Here is a 26,216-nt window from a genome sequence, read left to right as displayed (position 1 = left end):
AAAGGAAAAATTACAGAAAGTACTTACAAACATTTTTACAGTTTAAATATTTCAATTCTCTGGATTGGCATACATTTTAGGAATTTAGGTCCTTTAAAAGGATAATGTTATAACTATTAACAGAAAAGAAACTTCATGCTTCACTGTTTGAGACATTAAATGGAACGAACGTGTCAGACTGTCAATAAGATGGGAAAAAACAGATTTTCTTTTAATAATCCTGGAGGGAGGCTGAATCCTTCAATTTTCTGTTAAGCTCTACAGAATCTAAAATCCCTGCTACGTGAAAATTCGTTCAATGGCAATATTCAGGAAAACTTGAGAACTTAAAAACTATTTAAAAACAGCTATGTAGCTTACATTTTAACCGCAAAAATAATTGGGCTTTTCTGGAGGTGGGGATAGGAAGACATCTATGTCTAACTGTACATGCAGTTAATCACTTCTAGGAGTTCTTCCCGCCTCCATTTTTGACAACATCGCATAGGGACAGTCATTACGGGTTCCCTTCTAAACTTGAATCACATTCACCTGGAGGGTCTTACAATGCAAGTTCCCGCCCTTTCCCCCGCCCGGAAACGGGCTCGGTAAGTCTTGGGCGGGGCTAAGCACCTGTATTTTTAGCCAGCAACGCAGGTGATTCTCACACTAGTGAAAGCCACTTACTTAGGGGAGGGAGGTTCCCCCTATTCAGGAAGCGGGACTTCCACAATCAAAACAGTTGGGGGTGGAGACCGGGCACCTGAGGTTTGGTGTGTTCCCCCGCCGCCCCACCACGCCCCAGGCGATTGTGATGCCGGGTCGAGAGCGAGAAGCGCGCAGCAGCTCCCAGCGTCTGCGCCCAGGCCAGCGCGAGAAAAGGCGCCAAGGTGGGTTTCCTGGGTGGGACTCTCGGCCTTTCCCCGGCCTCCTTGGTGGGAGTCCCGCGCGGACGGACTCGGGTTACGCCGCGTCGCTCCCCGATCGCGGAGGCCGCGCTGTACGCAGGGTTCCCCCCGAGCCGTTCCGCTACCCCCGTTAGCAGCTTTCTCTTCCTCTCATCATCCGCCCTCTCGACGCGCATCCGCCCCGCCCTGCTACCCCCCAGGCCGCGAGTGGGGTGCACGCGGAAGGGGCGCGGGGCGCAGGCCGAGGCCAGGGCCCCGGTGGCCGCCGCAGCGGTCCGGTTGGCGCGCGGACCTCGGCCCCCGGCCCGCGCAGCCGCGGCTCCGTCAGGCCCGGCCCCTCACCCCGGCCGCGTCTCCACCAATCGCCGGCCTCGCCCGCCGCTGCCGCACCTGCGAGGAGGAGCCCGCGCGCCTCCGCCGCAGCCGTCGCAGCGTCCCCGCCCCGTTCCGCCCCCATCGCGGCGCCCCCAGATCATCCGTCGCCGGCGTCTGGCCCCCCGCAGGCGAGGAGCGGAAGCCGCTATCCCGAGGCGGAGTTCGGGGCGCCAGAGACCCGCCGGCTGCTTAGCCGCAGTTTCCGGGCAGCCGCGGCAACGGCGACGCGCGGGGCCCTGGCGCCCCGCGGACCCCGCGACCCCGGGCGAGTGGGCGGGCGCCCCGAACGGGCAGCCCAGCCGGGGCAGGCGGTGGCGGCGGCCGTGGCGGTCGCGCTCTGGCGCCCCGTGCGCCGCGCTCCATGCCGGTGTGGTGCTGCCGCTGCTCCCTGGCCGGTCATTTCAGGTGACTTCTCTGCCGGGGAGCGGAGGGGATGGGAGCAGGAGGAGGGTGGAGCGCTTTCCGGCTTCGCGGCGGTGCCGGGGCCGAGGTGGGCAGACTCCGGGCGGGGTTGGGGTCGGGACGGGTCCAGCGTCGGGACCGGTCCGGGGTGGGGGGCGAGCGCCTGGACTGAGCGGCCTCCCGCCTCGGCAGCCTCTCCTCCTGGTTCCTGCCTGATCTGGGTACCCGCCTGGCCAGCCTCTGCTTGGGGGCACCTCGCTCCGGGGTGGGTGGGTGGGGGTGGACAACATTCTCCTCTGTTGTCCCCCTTTTTCTCTTCTGGACCGGGCCAGTCACGGGGACTTCGAAACCGGCTAGACCCGGAGCGAGTCGGTTACTGCGACCTGAGACTTCGAAGTAGTGCAAAGTTTGAGTGAAAGGTTGCGAAGGCTCCTCCCTACCCCACCTTTAGATCTTTATATATTTTTTATAAAAAATAAATGTAATAATCTAAGTTACTGCGTTTGAAAGGAGGTAGGAACTGTTTTAAATGTGATGGTTTGGTTACAAGTAGGTGCTAAGTATGTTCTAAGATGCTTGTCATTATAAGTGTACATTATAGAAATTTGAAATAGGTGGCGATTCAGGATTCACATTATGGGAAAGTTCTTAAGTGTGATGAGGTTAGTGCATTTTAAAATAAAAGTGAGAATATGTTCTCTTGTACAGTTGGCAGACACTTAAGTCAGTTCTGGGGAGAAAGGCTAAAGGCACTCGGAAGTGGTTTTAACCCTGTGGTGGAGAAATGTTAAACTTAGTGAAGACTAACAAATTACCTTACTTCGTTTGTATGAATGTGCTAGAATAATGATGTGTAAAATTTTTCTCAAAATATGAAACTCAGATCAAGAGTTTTAAAATTGGAATTCATAGAATTTAAGTGGCCATGAACTTGCATGTAAAGAAAGGTACAACTGATATTTTTGCTAAACTTTTAATGAAAATCGAGTATGTCCTTCAATTATGAATGTAAGCATCAAGTCAAATAGTATTTGTGACCTTGTCAACAGTAAATTTCACACTTTCATATCACAGTTGCACATATCTAGAAATACTGTATGTTTATTTCTTCAAAATTACAGTAATTACACATCTCCAAACCTGCTATTTAACACAGTAGAGAAATGTAAGTAAACTTGTCATATGTTTACTTTTTATAACTCTATTTTAATGTAATTGGTTTCCCGGTAAATCCCATGTGTCTTTTACGTGTGTAATAATACTATTCAAGTAAGAGGTTCAGAGGTTTCACCAAATTACTAAGGAGTTTAAGGCACAGAGAAGGTTCAAAACTCCTGTTTAAATAGAGAGCAAAAGTCCAGACTTACCCAACTTCTCTGAATTTTGTAGGGTATTTTAAGTTCTGGATATTTAAAAAAAATGTTTTATGTAATAAACTGTTGGTTTTTAAGTTTTAGGCAACTTTGTTGACTACTTGACAGATACTGGTTTGAGAGTATCAGATCAACTGAAGAGTTTTAGAAAACAGATTCCTCCAATGAAAACTTTTAAAACTGAAGCCCCTTGAGAAATTAACTTGCCTTTCAGAAACTGCTGTCTAAACGCCTTTTGATGGCTTTTGATATAGTTGAACTCTTAAGGACACAGGTTGGGATTCATATCCATTCAGCTCACCCTATTACGGATATCATATGTTTACCACTTTGTACAGAAATTTGGAGGAAATAAATACAAAGTAGTTGGTATGTTTTGATCTTGAGGGATAAAGAAAAACAAGCCTTGCTAGCCAAAAGATTAAAATTTTGATTAGTAAACCTTATTTCTGTTGAAAAAATAGCTACGTTGTAGCTCAGATTTAAAAAATAAAATATTTAAGACCTCTTCTGTAGGAAGGTGTTTATAATTTACTTGTGGTATTTTTTTTTTTTTTGAGCAATTTTATTAGGAACAAACCTGTATATTTTGACTCTTGTACAATACCTGAAAGGAATAGGTATTGTGATATCTGTCCACTGACTTTCCAACTGTCCACTAACTGTTCTATACCTACTGTTTTGGAAGATGAATAGTGTGACTGACTTCATTTTTGATGTTAGAACCTTTTTTTCATAGAGTAGTATGAATTTGCTGACAATTTAGGATCATGCTTCCAAAGACTATAAAAATTCAGATATTAAACCATTTCATTTGAGTTTGAGTCATCATTAAAAGAAGTCTTGCTGGATGGGAGAAAGTCTTTTTGTTACCCAAAGTTTATGCCTGTGCCATTCTCTTAAATTTGTTTCAAGACTGGGTTCTAATATTTCAGGAACAAAAGGTAGAAGTTCTTTAAAATCTTTTTAAATATCAAATAGTCTTTATGCCTAATAGAGCAACATTTTTGCATGTGTATAAAGTGCTGTTTACTATTTTCTGAAATGTAATAAAATGTTTTTAAACTTAGTATCCCAAATAAAGGAAAAGTAGATTTTTTATGACTCAAAATACTTGTTTTAAATATAACATTGGATCAAGTTGGATGTCTCAAGTAGAAGTTGAAACTATTCATAGACCTGTGATATAGTATGAATGTATTAGAAAACATGTGCAGTGATATGTGAATTTTAACTTAGGCTCTGAATTATTTAGAAAGAATACTTACCAAGAGGCCTTGTTTCATTGTTGCTTTATGCAAAACTAGTGAACCATACTTTTGTTTTCTGTTTGTTTCTCAATTCTGTTTTTCATCAGTGTTAATCTGTATGAAACTTATACCAAATACCGTGCAAGTGTATTATAAATAGTTTATACCAATATTTAGGTCATATACCATTGTATACATACCAGTTTTATTATAGATTATATACATATTGTATATGTACAGATTATACTAATGACCAGTAGAAAATCAGATCTAATTACTTACATTGTATAGAGAATTTAAATAAGCTAAAACTTTGGCTCTACTGAATGTACTAGAGTCTTAGAAGAGACTTAGAGGTAAATTGCTGGAGGCCCACACACAAAACGTACTAGACTAAATGAATTAAGCAAGATTGGAGAGAATACAAGATCAACATAAAAAATCAATCCTATTTCTACACAGTAACAATGAACAGTCTGACAGTGAAATTAACAAAATTCCATTTACACTAGCCTCAAGAAAAATGAAATATTTATTCCTAAGTCTTAAGACCTGTACACAGAAAACTATAAAACATCATTGAGAAGAACTAAAGGCCTAAATAAAAGGAATCCCATGTTCATGGATTGAAAAACAGTATCTTAATTAAGATGGCAATATTTTTCAAATTGATCTATAAATTTAGTGCCGTCTTACCAAAATCATAGCAGCCTTTATTTTGTAGAAATGACAAGATCCTAAAATTCATATGGAATTGCCAGGGACCCAGAATAGCCAAGACAATTTGAAAAGAACAAATTTGGAGAATTCCCACTCCTAATTTCAGAGTTTACTACAAAGAAACTGTAAGCAAGACAGTGTGGCGCTTGCATGAAGATTAACATAGATCAGTGGAATAGAACTGAGAGAAATAAATCCTTGCGTTTATGGTCAGTTGGTTTTCCATGGGATCACGAGACAAAGGGGAAATAACAGTCTCTACAACAGATGATTCCAGGACAGATGGATATCCACAAACACAAGAGTGGAGTTGGACTCTTACCTCAGACTTTACCTGTGTAAAAATTAAAATGGATGAAAGTCTTAAATCTAAAAACTAGAACAATAAAACTTACAGAAAATAGGAGTACATCTTGGTGATCTTGGATTAGGGAGTGGTTTCTTTTCTTTCTTTCTTTTTTTTTTTTTTTTTAAAGATTTTATTTGTCAGAGAGATAGCGTAAGCAGGCAGAGTGTCAGGCAGAGGTAGAGAGAGAAGCAGGCTCCCCACTGAGCACGGAGCCCAGTGTAGGACTTGATCCCAGGACCCTGGGATCATAACCTGAGCTGAAGGCAGCGGCTTAACTGACTGAGCCACCCAGCTGTCCCAGGGAGTGGTTTCTTAGACACCAAAAGCACAGCAGCAAAAATTGAAAAATTTAAACTGCTGTGATTCAAAAGACAACAAAGAAAGGGACAGACCACCCATGGAATGGAAGAAAATATTTGCAAATCATATATCTGAAAAGGAACTTGCGTTCTACATATATAAGGAATTTTTAAAGCTTAATAAAAAGCCCAGTTTGAAAGTGGGTGAAGAATATTTCTACAAAGAAGAAAATACAGGGGCGCCTGGGTGGCTTAGCGGGTTAAAGCCTCTGCCTTCAGCTCAGGTCATGATCCCAGGGTCCTGGGATCGAGCCCCGCATCAGGCTCTCTGCTTAGCTGGGAGCCTGTTTCCTCCTCTCTCTCTCTCTGCCTGCCTCTCTGCCTACTTTAATCTCTATCTGTCAAATAAATAAATCTTAAAAAAAAAAAAAAAAGAAAAGAAAAAAAAGAAAATACAAATGGCTAAAAAGCATATGAAAAGATGCTTACGTTCTTAGTCATTAGGGAAATGCAGGTCAAAACTGCAGTGAGATGTCATGTCACACCACTGAGGGTAGCTAAAAAAGAAGATGAGTGTTGGTGAGGATGTGGAAAAGTTGGAACCCTCTTATATTGATGTTGGGAATGGAAAATGATCCAGCTACTTTATTTTTTTATTTTTAAAATTTTATTTATTTATTTGAGAGAGGAAATACAAGCAGGGGGAGCAAGAGAGGGGGAGAAGCAGGCTTCCTGCCGAGCAAGGAGCCCAATGTGGGGCTCAATCCCAGGACCCTGGGATCATGACCTGAGCCAAAGATAGACGCCTAATGACTGAGCCACCCAGGTGCCCCGATCCAGCCACTTTAGAAGACAGTTGGGCAGTTCCTTAAGATGTTAAACAGAATTTATGACCCAGCCATTGCATGTACTCGTAAGAGATATAAAAACTTTTATCCACACAAAATTTATGCATGAATGTTCACAGCATTATTTGTATAGCCAAAAAGTGGGAACAACTCAAATGTTCATCAGTTTGTGAATGAACAAAATGTTTTCTATCTCTGCGGTGGAAAATTACTTAGGCATGAAAAGAAATGAAGTACCAATATATTCTACACTGTGGATAAAGCTGAAAAACATGCTAAGGGGACGAAGCCAGATACACAAGGCCACATAATGTGTGAGAGTTTCCATTTATATGCAATTCCAGAACAGGCAAATCCAACAAGACCAAAAGTAGATCAGTGGTCACCAGTAGCTGGGGGGAAGGGAGAATGGCGAATGAGTTTTCATGAGTACCATAGTTTACTACTAACTAGTTTACTACTGTTAACTTACCATTTTTAGGGTGATCATATTTTTCTGGAATTAGTAGTGCTTGCAAAACCTTGTGATTATACTAACAACCCTGAATTGCACACTTGAAAAGGAGGAAATGTTTGTTAAGCTTTGAAGGAAACATCTCTTTGATGAACAAAAAGTTAAAGTGATGATTAAAAAAAAATTTTTTTTTAATTTCCTGGGTTATATATATGGGAACAGCTGTCTTAGAGGTGGGAATATCTGGAAGAGACTGAAGAGGAGGTGTGCATCTTCTGAAAAAGAATTGTGGCCTTTACAGCCACCACAATATTAATCAGGTCTGGGTATGCAAAAGGACTTTGATCAGAAGCATCCAGAGGAGGCCAGGGGACCTGTCCTTGCCACACATTCAGGAGAAATGTAAGAAATAGGCCCGAGTATAGTACACTTGTTTGAGTTCAGTTGCCAAGAAGCAAAGCAGGCTGGGTAACTAGAATACCTGGATCTGCTCAGAGAAGTAGTTGGAATGATCTGAAAGGCTGCGTTGAGCGTAAGATGCTTCTTTGAGGAGCAGGCTTCAGTGTGAGGAGGCGCTTTCCCTAGTAGACCTATCCAGAGGGTATCTGATCTGACCCCAAAAGGCCACATATTGTTAGAGGAGTCCAAATATTTGGGGTAGAGTTACTCTTTAGAAAAGTTCTGGCCCCAAAAGACCACGTATTGTTAGAGGAGTCTAGATATTTGGGATGGAGTTTATACCTTCTTCAGGAAAGCTGTCAGCATATCCTGGAGAACTCTGCTCTATCCTAGGGTAGACTGGAATCTTGGGGGGTTATAGAGAAGCAGAAATTTTGGTCTCTGCCCAGTTCTTTCCATTTATCATTCTCCTCCAGGATCTGTGAGTTCTATGAAATAACTGATCCATCTCATGTTTATCATTTTGTGAGTAGCAGTAAGCATACTCACCCATAGTTGGTACACAGTTTAATATTTCCAGATATTGGCCTGCTGCTGACTATATAAAGATGAAAAATAATTTGGGGATTCTGTTCTGAAGTAATCACTAGTGTAATGCCAAACATTAACTGTGCTCAGAGGCTACTCCATTTGTTTCATGAGCATGTCAGAATGCTAAAACTAGTTTCTAGGGAGGCAACTAGGAAAGAAGGGAGATTGGAAATCAACATAAAGATATTTCCAAGTTTCAATATCTGAGAACTAACAAGATGTATAAACCTCATTTCTTTTTACCAGAATACACAGTTTGTAATACGTAAGTACTATTAACCATTCTTAAAATATTATGACTATATTTATTGTTCCAAATATACCACCTCTAGTGCATTTACTTTTTTTATTAGTGAGAAAAAAATGAAAGAAACTAGCCATTCCTAGGAAATCTCAGAGAATTATAAAAACCCCCAGTACAGTGCTATTCTTTGGTCTTTAAAGATAGTTTCTTATTTAGAACTTGTGTAGACTTGTCTACATGGTATTACAGAGACATCAACTAGCTCTTTAGGATTTCTGCCATTAAAAGTGGTACAGGTTGACAGGTAAGCTAAGCTACTAATTTGAAAGCATTAATCAGAAGAATTTCTTCTTCCCATTTTATGGAACTATTCCATATTTTATGGCCTAAATAAAATCTGAATAAAGACAGGTTCTTATAAAGGTTGTATTGACTATATCTCTTCTTTTTGTTTCATGTTTCATTTTTTCTTCTTTTTTTAAAGAAACTATACTGACACTGAAACCGAAGGAGAGATTTTTAATTCCTTAGTGCAATATTTTGGTGATAATTTGGGGCAGAAAGTTACAGCTATGCCATTAGTTGAAGAAACTTCTTTACTAGAAGATTCATCAGTGACTTTGCCTGTGGTAATTATAGGTAAGTACTGCATTTTAACTCTTAAAATTATAATTCCGATGCTTACTACTACTATATATGGCATAGTTACATAGTTCTTAGGATTGTATTGAGAAGTAGTCTTGGGTTTTTTGGTATGCTTAAGTAACCAATAACCAGATCTTTGGAGAGAGTAATTGGTTTATTTGATACTAGATTCTGTGTTGGAATGTAACATTTTTTTTTCATTGAAGAATTGATATTGCCCTGTTGTGTTAAAATATTGCCACTTGTGTTAATTATTATTATGATAGTGTCATGGCAGTGATTATAACCTGGATTAGTAGAGCCCATACAGAGCATTCTGTGTACATTATGGGATTATGCCTTTCAACCCTAGAGCCCTGTGTTCTGGAGTGAATACGGTCAGGGCAACTCAGAAGTTGAGTAACTTCTGCAAGCTAGTAACCAGTTCTCAGTTTAATCAATGTTACTGTGCTCTGCTGTGGTGTGTACAGTGACCTTAACCATAATACTATCATTATGTATCCTTTGTACCACCTCAACATACAGGCATAGAAGATACTAAAATAAAGCTATTAATAAAACCTAATTACTTCAGAATTATAGATGTTTTTATGATTTTGTTTTATTGCATGTTTTTAACTTCCTGTTATGTACATCTTGCATCTAATATTCAAACTTACTAAGTCAGGCAATGACTATGGTGTGAAGCAAGCTGCAGGAAAGAATTATGGGGCATAATATTGATATATAGCATCTTTATTTTCTTTGAAAGCCTCTTTTTTTTTTTTTTTAAAGATTTATTTATTTGAGAGATTACTGTGCATGTGTGAGGTGGAGAGGGGCAGAAGGAGAGAATCTCCAGCAACTCGTTCTTTTAGTCTGGGAACAATGACCCGCTGAGCATGGAGATCAGAGTGGGGCTTGATCTCAGGACCTGAGCCAAAATCAAGAGTTGAACGTTTAACGGACTGAGCCACCTAGGCGCTCCTGATGCCTGCTTTCAAAGTTAACAGGAAGGAGAGAAAAGTCCTGTCTTTTGACAGGAGGGATCCAGTAAAGGGAGGGAGGGAGGAAAGGAGGCAAGCATGGTTTCTAGATTTGTTTTTAGGGTTGATGATAGAGATGAGGGTATGTGTAGTAGTTCACATTCAGGGTAACTTGGGACTACACCTCATGTTCCATTTTCTCATTTTTGCTCGACACTGGTTTTTCATCCTGAGTGTATTGGCATGAGTCAGGGAACCCTCTTCTGTTCTAGCTGGCTATGGGTGGGTCAGAAAAGGAAAAAGTACCATCATCTGTACCTGCCCACGTCATTCCCCCCAAAACAATCTGTGTTTTGCTTCAACTAGCCAAAGAGTAGCTTAACCCAGTGCACGTAGGGCTGTGACTGCTGGTAAAGGCACTCCATCAGAGCAGAGAACTAATTTCCTTGATATATGTGTTTTTTCTTGCTGTCATAACAAGTTTCCACAAACATAGTGGCTTTAAACAATGTACACTTATTATCTCACTGTTCTGTAGGTCAGAAGTTCAACCCTAGTGTCGGTGGGATAAGTCAGGATGTCAGCAAGACTGCATTCCTTTCCGGGGTCTCCAGGGTAGAACGTTTGTTTGCTTGCCTTTTCCAGTTTCTGAAGGTTACTCTCCCTTCTTGACTGCTGGGCCCTTTCTCCATTTTCAGAGTCCACAGTGTTGGTTCTCTCTTAACTTTCTTTCATTTTTCCCTTTCCCCTCATCAAAGCTGAGAAAAAATCTCTTTTTTTAAAGGATTTGTATAATTAGATGGTGTCCACCTTTATAATCCAGGTAGTCTTCCTATCTCACAGTCCTTAATTTACTCATGTCTACAGAGTTATCTTTTGTTATATAAGGTAACACTTTCAGCTGCTTGGGCTTAGGATGGGGACAGTCTTTGGGAGTGAGGGAGCATTCCATCTGTGTGTTTATTTGCCTGTGAACTGTGAAAAAAAAAAACTGTATTTTTTGCCTGTGTCTGTTGAGTGTTGTTTCTTTTTGATTTAAAAGAAACTTCTCTTTGCTTTGGATTCTAAGTCCCACTATTTTATATTTATTTAATATCTAGTTTAATTAATAGATTTTATTTTTTAGGGCAGTCTTCTACATGAAAATTGAGTCGAAAGTACAGAGAGTTCTCATATACTCTCCTTCTCCTGCCACCTCCAGTTTCCCACATTGGTGTGGTACATTTGTTGTAATTGATGAACCTCTGATTATACATTTTATTAGCTAAAATCTGTAGTTTACATTAGGGTTCACTTTTGTGTTGTACAGTTCTGTGCGTTTTGCCGAAGTGTTATATATCCACAATTATAGTATCCTATAGAACAGTAGTTTCACTGCCCCCTAAAAATCTCTGTGCTCCGTGTATTTATCCTGTCCCTCAACCCCCAGCCCCCGGCAACTACTGATCTCTTACTGTCTGTGGTTTTGATTTATGTAAAATATCATATTTGTGGAATTACACAGTATGGAACTTTTTCATACTGGCTTCTTTCACTTAACAGTATGCCTTAAAGATTTGTCTAGGTCTTTTCATGGCTTGGTAGCTCAGTTCTTTTTAATCACTGAATACTATTTCATTTTATGGATATTTGAGTTTGTCTCTGCACTTATTGAAGGACATCTTGGTTGCTGACAGTGTTTGACAATTTTAAGTAAAGCTGCTATGAACATGCATGTGTAGGATTTTGCATAGCCGTTGAGTTTTCAACTTACTTGGGTAAATACCTAGGAGTGTGATTGTTGGGTCATATCATAAGATTATGTTTAGCTTTTTAAGAAACTGTCAAACTGTCTTCCAAAGTGGCTGTATCATTTCTCATTCCCAGTAACTATGACTGAGAGTTCCTGTTTCTCTAAATCTTTGTCAGTATTTGGTATTGCCTCTGTTTTGGATTTTAGCCATTTTGAAGGGTGTGTTGTCGTACCTCATTGTCTTATTTGCAGTGCTATAATCATACGTGATGAGTATCCTTTCGTATGTTTATTTGTTATCTTGTATCTTTGAAATGTCTGATCAGATCCTGTGTGCACTTTTTTTTTTTTTAAAGATTTTTTAATTTTTTATTTGTCAGAGAGAGAGAGAGGGATCACAGGCAGACAGAGTGGCAGGCAGAGACAGAGAGAGAAGCAGGCTCCCCACCGAGCACGGAGCCCGATGTGGGACTCGATCCCAGGACGCTGGGATCATGACCTGAGCCGAAGGCAGCGGCTTAACCCACTGAGCCACCCAGGCGTCCCCTGTGTGCACTTTTTAATTAATCACGTATGGCTGAGATTTAAGAGTTCTTTGTGTATGTTGTGTTTTGCAAGTATTTCCTCCCAGTGTGACTTTTCGCTCTCTTATATAGTGTCTTTACAGAGCAGAAATGTTAAATTTTAATAAGTCCTGTTTATCTGTTTCTTCCACAGATGATCCTGCTTTTAGGTTCTATCTAAAAACTTAGTATCAGATGCAGGTCACCTAGATTTTCCCCTCTTTTATCTTCTAGAAATTTAGAATTTTGTGTTTTGTATTTAGGTCTGATGTGTTTTGGATTATTTTTTTGTAAAAGATAAAAGGTTAGTATCTAGACTTCATATATTTGCATGTGGATATCCAGTTGTTCCAGTACCATCTGTTGAAAAGACTGTCCTTTCTCCATTGGATTGCCTTTGCTCTTTTGTCAAAAATAAGTTGACTGTATTTGTGAGAATCTATCTTTGTGCTCCCTTCTGTTCCATTAATTTGTCTACTCTTTAATAATTTCCATACTGTCTCGTTGACTGTAGTTTTATGGTAGGACTTGAGTTTGGGTGATGTTGGTTATGACTTGCTGCTTCAATATTGTGTTTGCTATTATGGGTCCTTTGCCTTTGCATTCAAACTTCAGAATTAGTTTGTGTCCACAGAGTAACTTGCTGGGATTTTTACTGGATTGCATTGAATCTGTAGATCAAATTGAGAAGAGCTGACATTGTAACAGTATCAGATCTTCTTATTCATGAGCATCTATTTAGATCATCGGGTTCTTTGATCAGAGTTTTGTGGTTTTCCTTGTATATATCTTATATGTGTATTTATCATCTTAAGTATATACAGTTGGATTCATATCCAACTGTGTGTGGTTGTTTGTGTGGGCACATGTACACATTAAGCAGTATTGTATATTTAATTTCAGATGCTGCCTGGTCATTGCTGGTATATAGAAAAGATAGTGGCTTTTGTATATTAACCTTGTATCATGCAATCTTGTTGTTCTAGGATTTTTTTGGTCCATTCTTGGGATTTTCTACATGAAAAATCAGAAATCATGGCTTTTATGAACAAAGAAGTTCTTTCCAAAGTCTGTATTTCCTTTTCTTATTGCATTAACTATGACTTCTGTCATGGTGTGTGTTGAGAAGAAATGATGGGAAGAGACATCCTTGTCTTGTTCTTGACAAAGCATCTAGTTTTTTACCATTTAAGAATGATTGTTAGTTGTAGGTTTACTGTAGATACTCTTTACCAAGTTGAGGAAGTATCCCTCTATTTGAGTTTGCTGAGGTTTTTTTATTTTTTTAAATCACAAATAGGTGTTGGGTTTTGTTAAACGCTGTTTCTCTTTCTTTTATCTGTATTGATACTATCATATAGTATTTTTATTCTTTAATTTTTGTCTCTGTTTTGATTCAAGGAAATTAACTCTTTGCCTCAGATCTTAACTTCCATTATTTCTCATTTGTTTTTAATTTTTATGAAGAAATGGTTTACTTTCCTTTCTGTCTTTTTAAAGGCTTCCCACTTCAGTATTGTAAGTAGAAGTAGTAATCCATTTTCTGATATTTTTGGATTTTACGTTTCATATTTACATGTTCGAGCTGCTTTTATTTGGGGCACAAAATATTAGAGAATGGAACAGAATTTTCTTCCTGAGGCTAGCAGTTACCCCAGTTGGATTAGATTTTTGGTAGATGGAGATAATAGAGAAGTGAAAATCTAGACTAAAGGAACCACAGAAATGGAGCTAGTTCACTGGGGTTCAAGAAAAAAATCCAGTTTGGCTTTAGTTTAAGCATATAAAAATATAGGAAGACACTATTAGGAGATGGTCTGGAAAGATGATTGAGAACAGAACACTGTGAGCACTGGGTAGTCAGAAGCAAGCAGTTAAAGTTTTCCAAGTGGAGGGAGTAGCATGATGAGGACCTCGTTTTATCAAAATTCATCTGAATGTAAATGTGAAATGATTCTGGAATAGGTGTATCTTAGGGCAAACAAGGGACTTTTCGTCTTTTGAAGAGTAGAGGAGTGACACTAACAACGGAATGGATATAGTGACTAAATAGATTTAGAATCAGAATCTGATTAATTTAGGATTTTGTTAATGAATAAATGAAGGAACTCATGAATATGTGTTGAACACATTGTGATTCAATTAGTAGTAGTTGAACTAGGTGGAGGAAAGAAGTGGCTTATGGAAATGTGGGATGTATTTTTGGGCAAGAGGTCAGCGTACAGGTGTAATTCAGGGTCTGTAGCATAGAGACTTAAAGCTTCAAGTAGATGAGACTCCCAAAAGAAAATTGAGAAGACAAAAGTCAGTATCTTATGAATACTTGGTTTTAAGAGTTTAGAGAAGGAAGACAAATAGGTAAGAGAGAAAATGCATCTTTGAGAAAAGCCAAGGAATAAGAATATTGACACTTGATGCACCTTTTTTTTTTTTTTTTTTTCAATAGGAAATGGACCCTCAGGAATCTGCCTTTCTTACATGTTATCAGGCTACAGACCATATTTATCATCAGAAGCAATACATCCAAATACAATCTTACATAGTAAATTAGAAGAAGCAAGACATATTTCCATTGTTGATCAGGTATTTCTTACATGTCGATCTTTTGTTTTGTTTGTTTTTTTAGTACTCAAACAAGGTTAGTTTTCTATTTATATAAGCATTGTATATCTCAGTTGGAAATCCTTTCGTCTAAATAACATTCTCTGTCATTTTTATTTTCAATTTGCAAATATGTTCTGTCAAATTACTTCTGTTTATTTTACTGAATTGATGAGAGCAGAATTTCCCAAATTATTTCCTCGTGGGATATTTTAACGGGTGCCTCTGCGTTCAGACAAGTTTTGGAAGTGCTGCTTTTTGTTACTGGAACGTTTCAGTAGACTTATTAAGGCATATTAATGTATTAAATGCATCTTCAGGAGTTGCAGTAAAAGCGATCTGATTAGTTTTGTTGAAATCCAGTCTTTTCCTATATTCATTTGACCAAGAATCTATTAAGCTCTCAAGGAACATCAGTGTTTTATAGAACATTATCTGGGAAATGCTGGATTAGAGTTATAGCTTTCACTATTGTAACAGCTGAGGTTTTTAGTTTTTATTTATTTATTTTTTTTTGCTTTTTTTCCTTCAAACTCTGCCTTCTTTCTTTCCTTTTTTGAAAAATTCATTCAGGACTTAGAATACTTGTCTGAGGGCCTTGAGGGCCGATCCTCCAATCCAGTTGCAGTCCTTTTTGACACACTTCTTCATCCAGATGCTGATTTTGGTTATGATTATCCATCCGTTTTGCATTGGAAATTAGAACAACATCATTACATCCCTCACTTAGTTCTTGGTAAAGGTCCACCTGGTGGCGCTTGGCATGTGAGTATGTTTTTCTTCGCATTTTATAGTGTATGTGAGTTATATGTCATCTTGATAAGACCATTTGAATTTTGAAACATATGATGTACAACGCTATCATACATTATATAGGTTTACCACACTTCTATCTGAGAATTTTAATGCCATTCAATAAAATATATTTTATATTATCAGACATTATAGAAGTTTACCAAATTTTTATCTGAGAATTTTAACGGTGTACAATAAAATATGAGTTACTAGAAGTTAAACCGAATTTGATTACTAGTATAGTCTTAGAATAAGCTTCTCTATACTATTTTACAGGAACTGTATAAAAAATATTTCAACAATGTTTTGCATAGTAAAAGTTTTAAATTCATATCAGACTTTAAAGAACCTCACACAGTATTTCATACCAGTACCCATTATTTATATATTAAGTGAAAAGTAGATTGTAAAAGAAAGAAGAATTTAATATGCTTGGGCTGCTATAATGAAATAACCTAGACTTAGTGCATGGTGTGGAGGCTGGGAAGGTCAAGATCAATGTGCCAGCCTGTTCAGCTTGTGTGAGGGCTCTTTTCCTGGTTTGCAGATAGCACTTTTCTTGGTGCATGCTCCTTCCTCCCTTCTGCCCCTCTTCTAATAAAGCCACTAATCCTGTCATGAGGGCACCACCCTCATGACCTCATGTAGACCTAATTACCTCTGAGAGGCCTCATCTCCAAATAACATGACACTGGGGGTTAGGGCTTCTGCGTATGGATTTTGGGGGTGACACAAATTCAGTTCATGGCAAGGGTTAAACCAAAGAATTGATTAACATAAAAATTCAGTGCATTTTGTTAGGGGTCGGGGACTTAATAATTTTTCTTTTCTCCTGTCCTTAGCCCTTAGTGTGGCATCTGGTGTGTAATGAGTGCTCATTTGTTATTGTATCTTACTATTTTATGAATAAGGATTTCATCTGAATTTTAACATTAAATATCAGCTCTTTGGTACAGACTTCAGTTGAATATTCCTATATTAGTTCAATGCTGTATGTCTAAATAGTTACTTACATTTAATAAGTGACTGTTTCAGTGTATTTGGGGGACTTTCCAACTCCTTTCTTACTCTTAATTTCCTTAATGGTAAGGGATAGCAACTAACATCTGTGCCTTTTGGTGTTTATATTTGTGCTATTAGCGAGTAGCATTGTTAAATGGTATCTCTTGAAAAAGCCATAATGTATAATACTTCTCTAAATTCCTAATGATTTTTTGTACTTATATTTTCTTGCTTAGAAAAATGTACAGATAATAATCTGTGTATTTCATTTTTTCCACTTATGTATAGGAAAGGTGAAGGATGGATAAGCCCTGATTACTAAAAACACATTTGAGGGGCGCCTGGGTGGCTCAGTGGTTTAAGCTGCTGCCTTCGGCTCAGGTCATGATCTCAGGGTCCTGGGATCGAGTCCCACATCGGGCTTTCTGCTCAGCAGGGGGTCTGCTTCCCTCTCACTCTCTCTGTCTGCCTCTCCGCCTACTTATGATCTCTCGCTGTCAAATAAATAAATAAAAATCTTAAAAAAAAAAAAGATTAAAAAAAAACACATTTGAATCAGTGGTAAAGCTGAAATATACTTGAAACTTGCTGAATTTTTTTCATGCATCATATAGGATATCCGTTAGAATAGGGATATAAATAAATGATATTTTACCTATTATCCATTTTCAGGCATCACTTCTATGCAGTTACCTGACTTTTCCAGGCATAATTATTTATTCCCTCTCACCTCTGCATTCCATGCCTTAATCTTGAAGCTCTTGACTGTGGCTCTATGTTTAGACAGCCCTCTCCCCTGCCATGCTTCACATACATGCTAGTTAACCTCAGTTATTACTCAGGATATAAGTTCCCTAAGTCATTTGTCCTCTTCATAGTCCTTTCTGTATAGTTTCCTACTTCTCTTGTGGTGAAATTTCTCACCACTCTCCTTATTTCCAGACTTTCTAACAGTGTGCCCCTAAAACTCCATTTGCTAATGAACAAAGCTTTTGTTTACTCTTAACCATTTCAGTTATTATATGCTGCTTTTACTCCCTTCCTTGAAATCTTGCTTTCCTGAAGATATTCTCGCTGCAGCCCCCTGAAGCAGAGTCTCTTCACTTCCCCATGGCCCCATGTCCTGTCAGGTTGAGTAGTGAGGTTGGGGTTCTCTTTATTCCCCATTGCTCTTCTGTCAGAGTCCCTGTTCCTTTGAACAGGTTATGTCATCTTCTTGCTCCTCGACCGTTCCAGATTGTCCCCCTCAGTTTTTGAACCTGTAGCACCTAAGTCATGGTTTTCCATTGTATCCAAGTTTTCTTGTCAACTTGAGTACCTTTACATGTATGATACAGAAGCAACACCTTAACTTTTCATCTCTTGATGTGTTTATTCTCAATAATCTCCTCTTCCATTCCTCCTCAGATACTAACTCCAGTGGCTCCACTGTGACTGCTCAGTGAAACCGAAATTTTTAAATACCTTATTTGATAATCTTAACTGTTTATTCTTCCAGCTGCTTCATCCGGTTACACTGTACCTAGTGTTCAAGCACAGAGAGCTTGAGGCTCTGATCTTAACCTCCTTACCTACCCAGCTTAGGTTCTGTAGTCTCTTGACCCATTGTCCTGCTATCACATGGGCTTGGCCAAAAAAAGCAATTTATGTAACTGTCTACTTTATCTTTTCCCATACTTAAGCTATTAAACATTGTCAGAAAAAAAACAAAAAAACAAAGTTGTACAGCTGTGAAAAGTATTCTTCAGCCTCATTTGGGTCCTGAACTCTACTTGGTAATCCTTTGCTATTTCCTTGTTAAATATTCTTCTCAAATCTTTATCCCCTTTTTTCACTTTCCTACTTAGAAATACTCTTGATTCATAGAAAATAGTATCTATCAGGATTGAACTTCCATAATTGTATGCTAAAACCTGCAAATGTATTTGCATTTGTGCTACCTCTTTGTTTCTTATCCCCTGTTGCTGTAGATGTGGTATCACTTCTATCTAAGACTAACCTTCCAGCTGTGTTCGGGACCCGTCTTCTCTAAGGATATTGCTTATTTGATTTTCCCCTTCTTGTATCTTAAGTTTCTCTGGCAGCTCCTGTTTATCGGTATATAAATATACTAAAATTATTTTGTTACTAAAAAGTTTTTATGTGTTAGCTTATCTGCATTCTTTGCTTAAGAGCCACCTTCTTGAAATAGTTACCTATCCATTATTTTTTTTTTTTAAGATTTTTATTTATTTATTTATTTATTTGAGAGACAGAGAGCGATAGCACAAGCCGGGGAGGAGAGGGAGAAGCAGGCTCCCCACCAAGCAGGGAGCCCGATGCGGGGCTCGATCCCTGAACCCTTGGATCATGACCGGAGCCGAAGGCAGACATTTAACCGACTGAGCCACCCAGGCGCCCCACCTGTCCATTATTTTTATGCCTTTGCCTGCTTGCTGTTCCTTAGCTGACTTCATTCTAGCTTCTGTCACTGCCTGTCTTTTCAGCTTTTTATAAATTGGTAACTTTCTTTTTTGCTCAGTTTGATGGTCTTAAACTTTATCTTCCCTGACCTCTGCAACATTTGACAGATTCTCTGAACCTTTCATCTCCTGCTTTTCTTCCTGTTAGTCACTCCTTTTCGTTACCTTGTGGACTCTTCTGTAAACTCTGTGCCAAGCCATGGTCTTGGCTTTTTATACTCTACAAGTCTTCCCTGACTTGTCTCATATACTTCAGTGACTTGCATATGAATGTTGAGTGACTCCCAAATCAAGATCCCTGGCCCACATTGCTTTCTCTTATATAGTCACCTAAATACCTTCCCTTTATTATCCCATAGGTGTTCTCAACCTCAGCATGCCTACCTAACCAGTCATCTTTATCCTCAGATTTCTTCCTTTCCTTACCATGGAGTAATGGCACTGGAATGTAGTTAATTAAGCCAGAAACCTTCCTTGATTGTTCTTGCCTCAACTCCTATTTCAAACCAATTATTTTATCTTCTCCATTCTTTCTCATAAACATACTGTGAGTCCTTTCACCCTACTTTGCCCCATCATAATTGTACTTGGCCATCATCATCTTTGACCCAATTACTGCAAAGGTTTCCTACTCCAGTCTTGTCTTCTTGAGTACAATCTCTATACCAAAGCCAGAGTTACCTTTCTGTAATAACACATTTGAATGTTACAGCCATGCATAAAACCCTGCAGTTGCTTCCAATTCATCTAATGAATAGTATGCACACTCATTATTAATGTATTTTACCATAGCCTGGGTCATCTAGCCCCTACTTGGCTTTCTTGCTTTACTACTTTCTCACAGTCCATGCTCCAGAATATTCTTTCTGGGGTTCTAGGTTCACGCGCAGGCTGTAGATTCACTTGGACTCACCGGATTCCTTTTGTACTTCTGGTTATAGTTTATACAGTGAAAGAATACAGATTAGAATCATTAAAGGGAAAAAGTTTAGGAAACGCAGTCCAGGAGAAACAGGCTTCAGTTTCTAAGTGGTCATTTTTAGTGGAGTTGCAGGAGGTTACACTTAATTCTCCCAGCAGTGATTTGTGACAGCATGTGCAAAGAGTTGCCAATCAGGGATGCTTACCAACACCTTGGTGTCCAGGATTTTCTGGGTGGCAGTCATGTAGAAAAGCAGCGCCCATGTGTGTGACTCCTCTGCCTCCCAGAGCAAACACTGGTATTCACCATAAATCTCATTGTTAAGATAAATTTACAGTCCCTGTACAGTTGCAGGTACAGCAGGGCCCAAGGCTTCTGGCATACAAAAAGTCACTCATCGGGTAGAATATTTCAAGAGCTCAGGGGTTGTTTCCTAGGAAGCAGCCAAAAGCCAGTCCTAAAGACAAACCTTTCTTAGTAATATGCACAGTTTAAGCAACCCAAGCCTGTTAATACTTTTCTGCATAAGGCTGAACTTTTTAATTTCTTGAAGGACACTGCTGTTCTTTCTCTTTGTAAAACTCACATAACATCTTTATTCTGCCTGGAATATTTTCCCTAATGGTGCACTCCTCACAGCCCACTTGTGTCCTTTAAGAAATATTCTTCTCGTTCTGTTTGCCCTTAGTACTTCTGTCAGGTTTGTGTCCCTTAATATACTATAGTCTCCCTGACAGCAGGCACTCATGGCATAAGGATGACAAGGAAGACTAGGAGAAAAGTGAAGAGATCCAGGGACTAGGGCTCGCAACTAACTGGAAGAAGTGGTGCTGTGGGAATAACGTTTAGATTATTGAAGTGGAATATTAGTGCCGTAAGGTTTTTTTGAGTTTCAGATGAGACAGTTATGGCTCCAGATAAGTTCTGTATGTAATATATTCTTAACAGTTTCCCTTGTGATGTTTTCCATCTTCTTGGTTCATATCCTAGTATCAGACCCAGTTTGCCTCAAAGCAAGTAGCAGCTTGCCACCTTCTCTCCCAGGGGTCTACACACTGTCACAAATATTAGGCTCCGTAAGGCCCAGCACATAGTGAGTGCTTGGAAATGTTAGTCATTAATAATAACTATAATAGTAAGTACCATTCGCAGTACTGGGTTGTACTGAAGCAGGGCAGGAAGAGTTAAGAAAAAGCCATAGCCTAAGAGAGTTGGTTGGAAGAGATCATTGAGGTCATCGGGACAGGTTGGCCCTTGGGCTCTTTGTTGCTGTGTAGTGAGCAAAGCAGAAAGAAGTAGGACAGGGGAGCTTGAAGGGGTCACTTTCTTAAAGGCAACATTAGCTTGAGCAGTGAGTCTGTTCTTAATCAGGTAACCACTGCTTCTTTCCCTACTTTTAGAAAAAGATGTTGCTGTTGTCCAAACCAGCTTAGACTTTGTAATTAATGGAGGGGGGAAAGCTGTTTTGCTCTGCATTTCTTTAAAAAAATCTGTTAATATTAAAATGGATATATATCTAAAGTGTTAAAAATTAATGAACTTTTCCCTTTCATTTAAAAAGTGAAAATACTAACTTGTTCCTGTAACATATTCTGTGTCTGGATTATATTATTGTAGGCTGAAGGTATTAACGTTGTGTAGGCATCTTGTTTTATAAGTATGTAACTTTATGAAAGGAATAAAAATCCTACAGAATAAAAGTATTTGTAATTTACACAACCATTTAGAACTTCTTTCAGCTATCCTTATCCGGACTCTTAATTATAGTGAATGACGATGGATTTGTTTTTTTAAAAATTCATGTTACTGCTTAATGTGTTTGTGCATTTTTTATTCAAATAGAATATGGAAGGTTCCATGTTGACAATTAGCTTTGGAAATTGGATGGAGCTACCTGGACTTAAATTTAAAGATTGGGTATCTAGCAAACGAAGGTAAAGATCAAACTGTTAGAGTTCTTTGATGTACAGTGGGAAAGTCCATGAGTAATTTCAAAATATTTGTGATTCTGTCTTAGAGGAATAATACAGATTTATGTGTCTTTCAGATAAAACCTTTTTGTAGCAGTGATCGTGAGCTAGTTTCCATTCAGAGATGTTACAAAACAGATTGGGTTCCTTTGCTTTTGTTAATTATGGATTTATCCCACTTTCCTATTAAACCATTCTGTTTAGTTTCTCATTCACCCACAAATCCTTTCTACACTTATTTACTTATTCTTACCAGTTGATATACAAGTTTGTGTATGGATATCTCATGTATATATACCTATAATATTTGCCTTTCAGAGTAGAAGAGTATATATGATTAATAATTTAGAATGATGGACTCAGCCAGAATCTGTGATGTGATTGGTTACCCTACTGGGTACTATCGAGGTAAATACTTATTAAGAAATGTGAAAATAGAAGTAAGTAAGATGAAAGCTCTACTTGGAAGAATACAAATTTACTTGGGGAAAAATACCTAAAATTTAAAAAAGAGGAATAATATGAAAAGCCTTATTTTCAAGGATAGTAGTATTAAATTAGATAGGAATTGCTAATACAGAGAATCTGATTTGCTCAGAAACAATAAAGCAAAGCAGGAAGTTAACCTTAGTTCTATTAGGAGTGCTTGACTTCCTGTTAGAAACCGTATTACTTCATAGAAATTATCCTTACTTTGAGAAGATTTAAGGAGAGCAAATTCAGGCCAGTATGATCATTGAAATTAAACCTTTCAAATATTCCATTTTTTTTTAAGTTTTATTTAAGTAATTCCAACACCAGACATAGTACTTGAATTCATAACCCTGAGATCAAGAATCACATGCTTTTCTGAATGAGCCAGCCAGGCCACCCCCCTTTTGGATTTTTTAAAAATGAACTTTATATGGGTTTAAAATGAAAAGTAGTAAAATCAGGCAAGTTGTACAAGTTCTTGATTTTCATAAGCAAGCAAATAAAAATTGCTCAACATTCTTCCTTTTGTGATATGGGTAAAAAAGGGGAAGCTTTATGATTTTTTTTTTTTTTTTTTTTTGGTGCTAGAAGTGTTCATCCTTTTACATTGGGCACATTGTATATTGAAGTAATTTGTGAAAAAGAATCTTGTGATTAAATATTGGCTTCACTTCCTGCCTTTGCATAGTATTGACTTTTAGATCTTGAGAGACTGATTCTTGAATCCTGACTCTCTAACTTCTAATGTTGTGAACATGGTCAAGTAACTTAAACTAGCTGTTAATTTCCTCATTTATAAATGGAGATTACAGTGGTAGTAACTACTACATAGGGTTTCTGTGTAAAGTGAGAGTTAACATTTTAAATCTTAAATTTTAAGAAAAACTTTTATGAACTTCTTCCAGTTATATTTTGTAATGAATTATGTGAAATTATTTGATATGTCTTTACTGCTACTTATTTATAATTAGAGCCCAGGGTTTAGGGATACTAATGCCTATTGCTTTAAAGTTCAAGTGGAAAATCAAAGAATCTGCTCTTTATGAAGAGAGTACATTCCTGTATTTATAGGTTTCTTTAAGAACAGGAAAACAGAATGTTTTATGTACTTAGGATCTGGTCAGATTGCTACCTTTATGAATAAATAAATGAATTAAAATGTGGAAATACAGACCTTTACAGTCTGTCTCACAACTGTAAGGAATTCAGTCTACATACTATTCAGTCTACATCCTGTAACAGACTGAATTAGATTATAACACATTCTGCATGTCTAGTATATATAATTCTTAAAGATAATATACTTGATCTTGACATGATTTTTTGTGACTTGCTATTTTCCTAAAGTCTGAAAATTCAGATCAGTCTTCTGAAAAAAACCATCCTATGTCTATCTATGCAAGGCACTGGGGAAATAGGTGCATTAAAATACAGTCTCTACCCTCATGGGACGTCTGAGATAAAACTAATTCTTTAACATTTTTAACTAGTGCTCGCTTCGGCAGCACATATACTAACATTTTTAACTAAAGAAAAAAGCTTGCTTGCTTTATAAAAGGATAATTTATAGCTAAGACAGTCCAGACGAATTAAAAAGATCTCTATAATAGCTTACTAGATGGAGCAGGAATAATCATGAAAACTAATACAGTACTCTCCTCATAGGATATTTTTCCTTTTCCTTTTGTTAGGAACATAAAAGGAGATCGAGTTATGCCAGAGGAAATAGCTCGCTACTATAAACATTATGTAAAAGTCATGGGTCTTCAGAAGAATTTCAGAGAGAATACTTATATCACCTCTGTATCAAGACTCTACAGAGATCATCAAGATGATGATGATGGACAAGACAGAAATATTTCAACACAGCATTTACAGATAGAGAAATCTAAATTTATCAAGAGAAATTGGGAAATCAGGGGTTATCAGCGAATCGCGGACGGTTCCCATGTTCCCTTCTGTCTCTTTGCGGAGAATGTAGCTCTGGCAACTGGAACATTGGATTCTCCTGCCCATCTGGAAATTGAAGGGGAAGATTTTCCTTTTGTGTTTCATTCAATGCCTGAATTTGGAGCTGCTATAAGCAAAGGAAAGTTGCGTGGCAAAGTAGATCCAGTGTTAATTGTAGGTTCTGGGCTTACTGCAGCTGATGCAGTACTGTGTGCTTACAATAATAATATTCCTGTGATTCATGTATTTCGCAGACGAGTAACTGATCCAGGCTTAATTTTCAAGCAGCTTCCCAAAAAGCTTTATCCAGAATACCATAAAGTCTATCATATGATGTGTACTCAGTCATATTCTGTAGACTCCAGTCTTTTATCTGATTATACCAGCTTTCCTGAGCACCATGTGCTTTCCTTTAAGTCGGACATGAAATGCATTCTTCAAAGCCTCTCTGGATTGAAAAAAATATTTAAGCTCTCTGCGGCAGTAGTACTGATAGGTTCTCATCCCAATCTGTCTTTTCTGAAGGAGCAAGGGTGTTACCTGGGCCATAACTCAAGCCAGCCAATCACATGTAAGAATAATCCTGTGGAAATAGATGCCTATACCTACGAATGTGTTAAAGAAGCCAACCTTTTTGCATTGGGTCCTTTGGTTGGAGACAATTTTGTTCGATTTTTAAAGGGAGGGGCATTGGGTGTGACACGCTGTTTAGCTACGAGACAGAAAAAAAAGCATTTATTTGTTGAAAGAGGAGGAGGAGATGGCATAGCTTAAAGTGAGTTTATAAGTAATTTATATGGACAGTTAACCATTAAAGATTTTTCATAGTGGTTTTGCAGTGTACTAGCTTGAATTTTCTGGACTTGAATGAATTGGAAGAGAGCCTCAAGCTATAGTAACTAAAGTTACAAGAACTTGGTGTCCTGATTTATATTGTATCAAAGGTGTCACTGTCAGACAAATAGAAACACTGCCAATTTGGTACAGTTTAAGCTTTCACTTAACTAAAACATTCTTTTCTTTCAAGACTTAACTTTTTGTGATCATTTGTGGTTATGTTTGATTCCAAAATCTTAACAGCCTTGAATAATCGATAAAAACATACAGTATATTAGGCCAGAGAGCATCTCTACTATACTTTAGGTCACCTTGCTGCTCAAGGGTGGTCTAAAGACCAGCATTAGCTTCATTTGTAGCTTGTTAGAAATGTGGACCCTCAGGCCCCACAATAGAATTATTAAATCAGAAACTCAAGGAATGAGATCCTCAAGGAATATGTATGCTTATTGAAAAGTTTGAGGCACACTGGTCCAAAAGAAATTGTGATGTAAGTTACATATGCTGGGAGTGGACAGGGTAGGAGGCATTTATAACTCAGGTTTAATTTATATTGTATTATCAATTTCTATAAATCTAATTTATTACCAAATATGGTATTTTAAGAAAATATTTTTATTGTTGAAACCTTGATAAGTACTTCATATTCTTAGCTTCTAATAATTTAAACAGTCCAATAATGTTGGCATACACTTAAACATTCAGAAACCTGCCAAGATACTTTTGGAGATTTATTCTCTAACTAGCCTAACAATCTAATTTGCAATTCAATAAATTGTGAATGAAACTGCTTATCCCTGTGTGAATATTGAGTAACTTTCTGTCATTAAAACTAACATTTGGGCATAAATACTTCTAATATTATAATACTGTTTGGTTACTGCTAGAATTATTTAAGGTTAAATCTGCTTTTTTTATTCCCATGCTGATTACTTTGAAATCTGTTCATTGGAGATGACATAGTAGCTTATCCTATGGTTATTTATTGAATTACATGCCGTCTTCATTTATTTAGATGTGTTTAATGTCTGTATTTTCACAGAGGTCTCCAGAATTTGTAGTGTTAGGCCAAAAACTGATTTCTGAAGTTCTTCATGGCAAATTGAA

The 26,216-nt window shown here is 38.2% G+C and overlaps 1 protein-coding gene across 2 annotated transcripts; it reads left to right on the top strand.

The window, feature by feature from the left end:
• Nucleotides 1-25: 25 nt before the first annotated feature.
• On the top strand, nucleotides 26-26,216 carry OSGIN2 (oxidative stress induced growth inhibitor family member 2). 2 transcript variants are annotated; one of them, XM_046019817.1, is made up of 6 exons: nucleotides 26-869; nucleotides 8,676-8,830; nucleotides 14,543-14,679; nucleotides 15,271-15,462; nucleotides 21,721-21,812; nucleotides 24,014-26,216. In XM_046019817.1, exons 2-6 carry the CDS (start codon nucleotides 8,764-8,766, stop codon nucleotides 25,044-25,046), a joined length of 1,521 nt encoding a protein of 506 aa, XP_045875773.1. In that variant the 5' UTR covers nucleotides 26-869; nucleotides 8,676-8,763; the 3' UTR covers nucleotides 25,047-26,216. The 2 variants fall into 2 exon arrangements, with proteins under 2 accessions (XP_045875773.1, XP_045875763.1); XM_046019807.1 differs by lacking the exon at nucleotides 26-869 and adding an exon at nucleotides 1,334-1,667.

This window comes from Meles meles, chromosome 1 (assembly GCF_922984935.1).
Source record: "Meles meles chromosome 1, mMelMel3.1 paternal haplotype, whole genome shotgun sequence".
Lineage (NCBI taxonomy): Eukaryota > Metazoa > Chordata > Mammalia > Carnivora > Mustelidae > Meles > Meles meles.
Note: the sequence above shows the minus strand (reverse complement) of the source record. Positions and strands in the feature narration are given on the sequence as shown.

What these genes read in the sequence shown, in the direction of transcription:
- OSGIN2 (XM_046019807.1), top strand. Translation starts at nt 1,624, where the DNA reads ATGCCGGTGTGGTGCTGCCGCTGCTCCCTGGCCGGTCATTTCAG. An exon ending in TTTGCCTGTGGTAATTATAG is followed by an intron (nt 8,831 to 14,542) that starts GTAAGTACTGCA and finishes TTTTTTCAATAG; the next exon opens with GAAATGGACCCTCAGGAATC. An exon ending in CACCTGGTGGCGCTTGGCAT is followed by an intron (nt 15,463 to 21,720) that starts GTGAGTATGTTT and finishes TTATTCAAATAG; the next exon opens with AATATGGAAGGTTCCATGTT.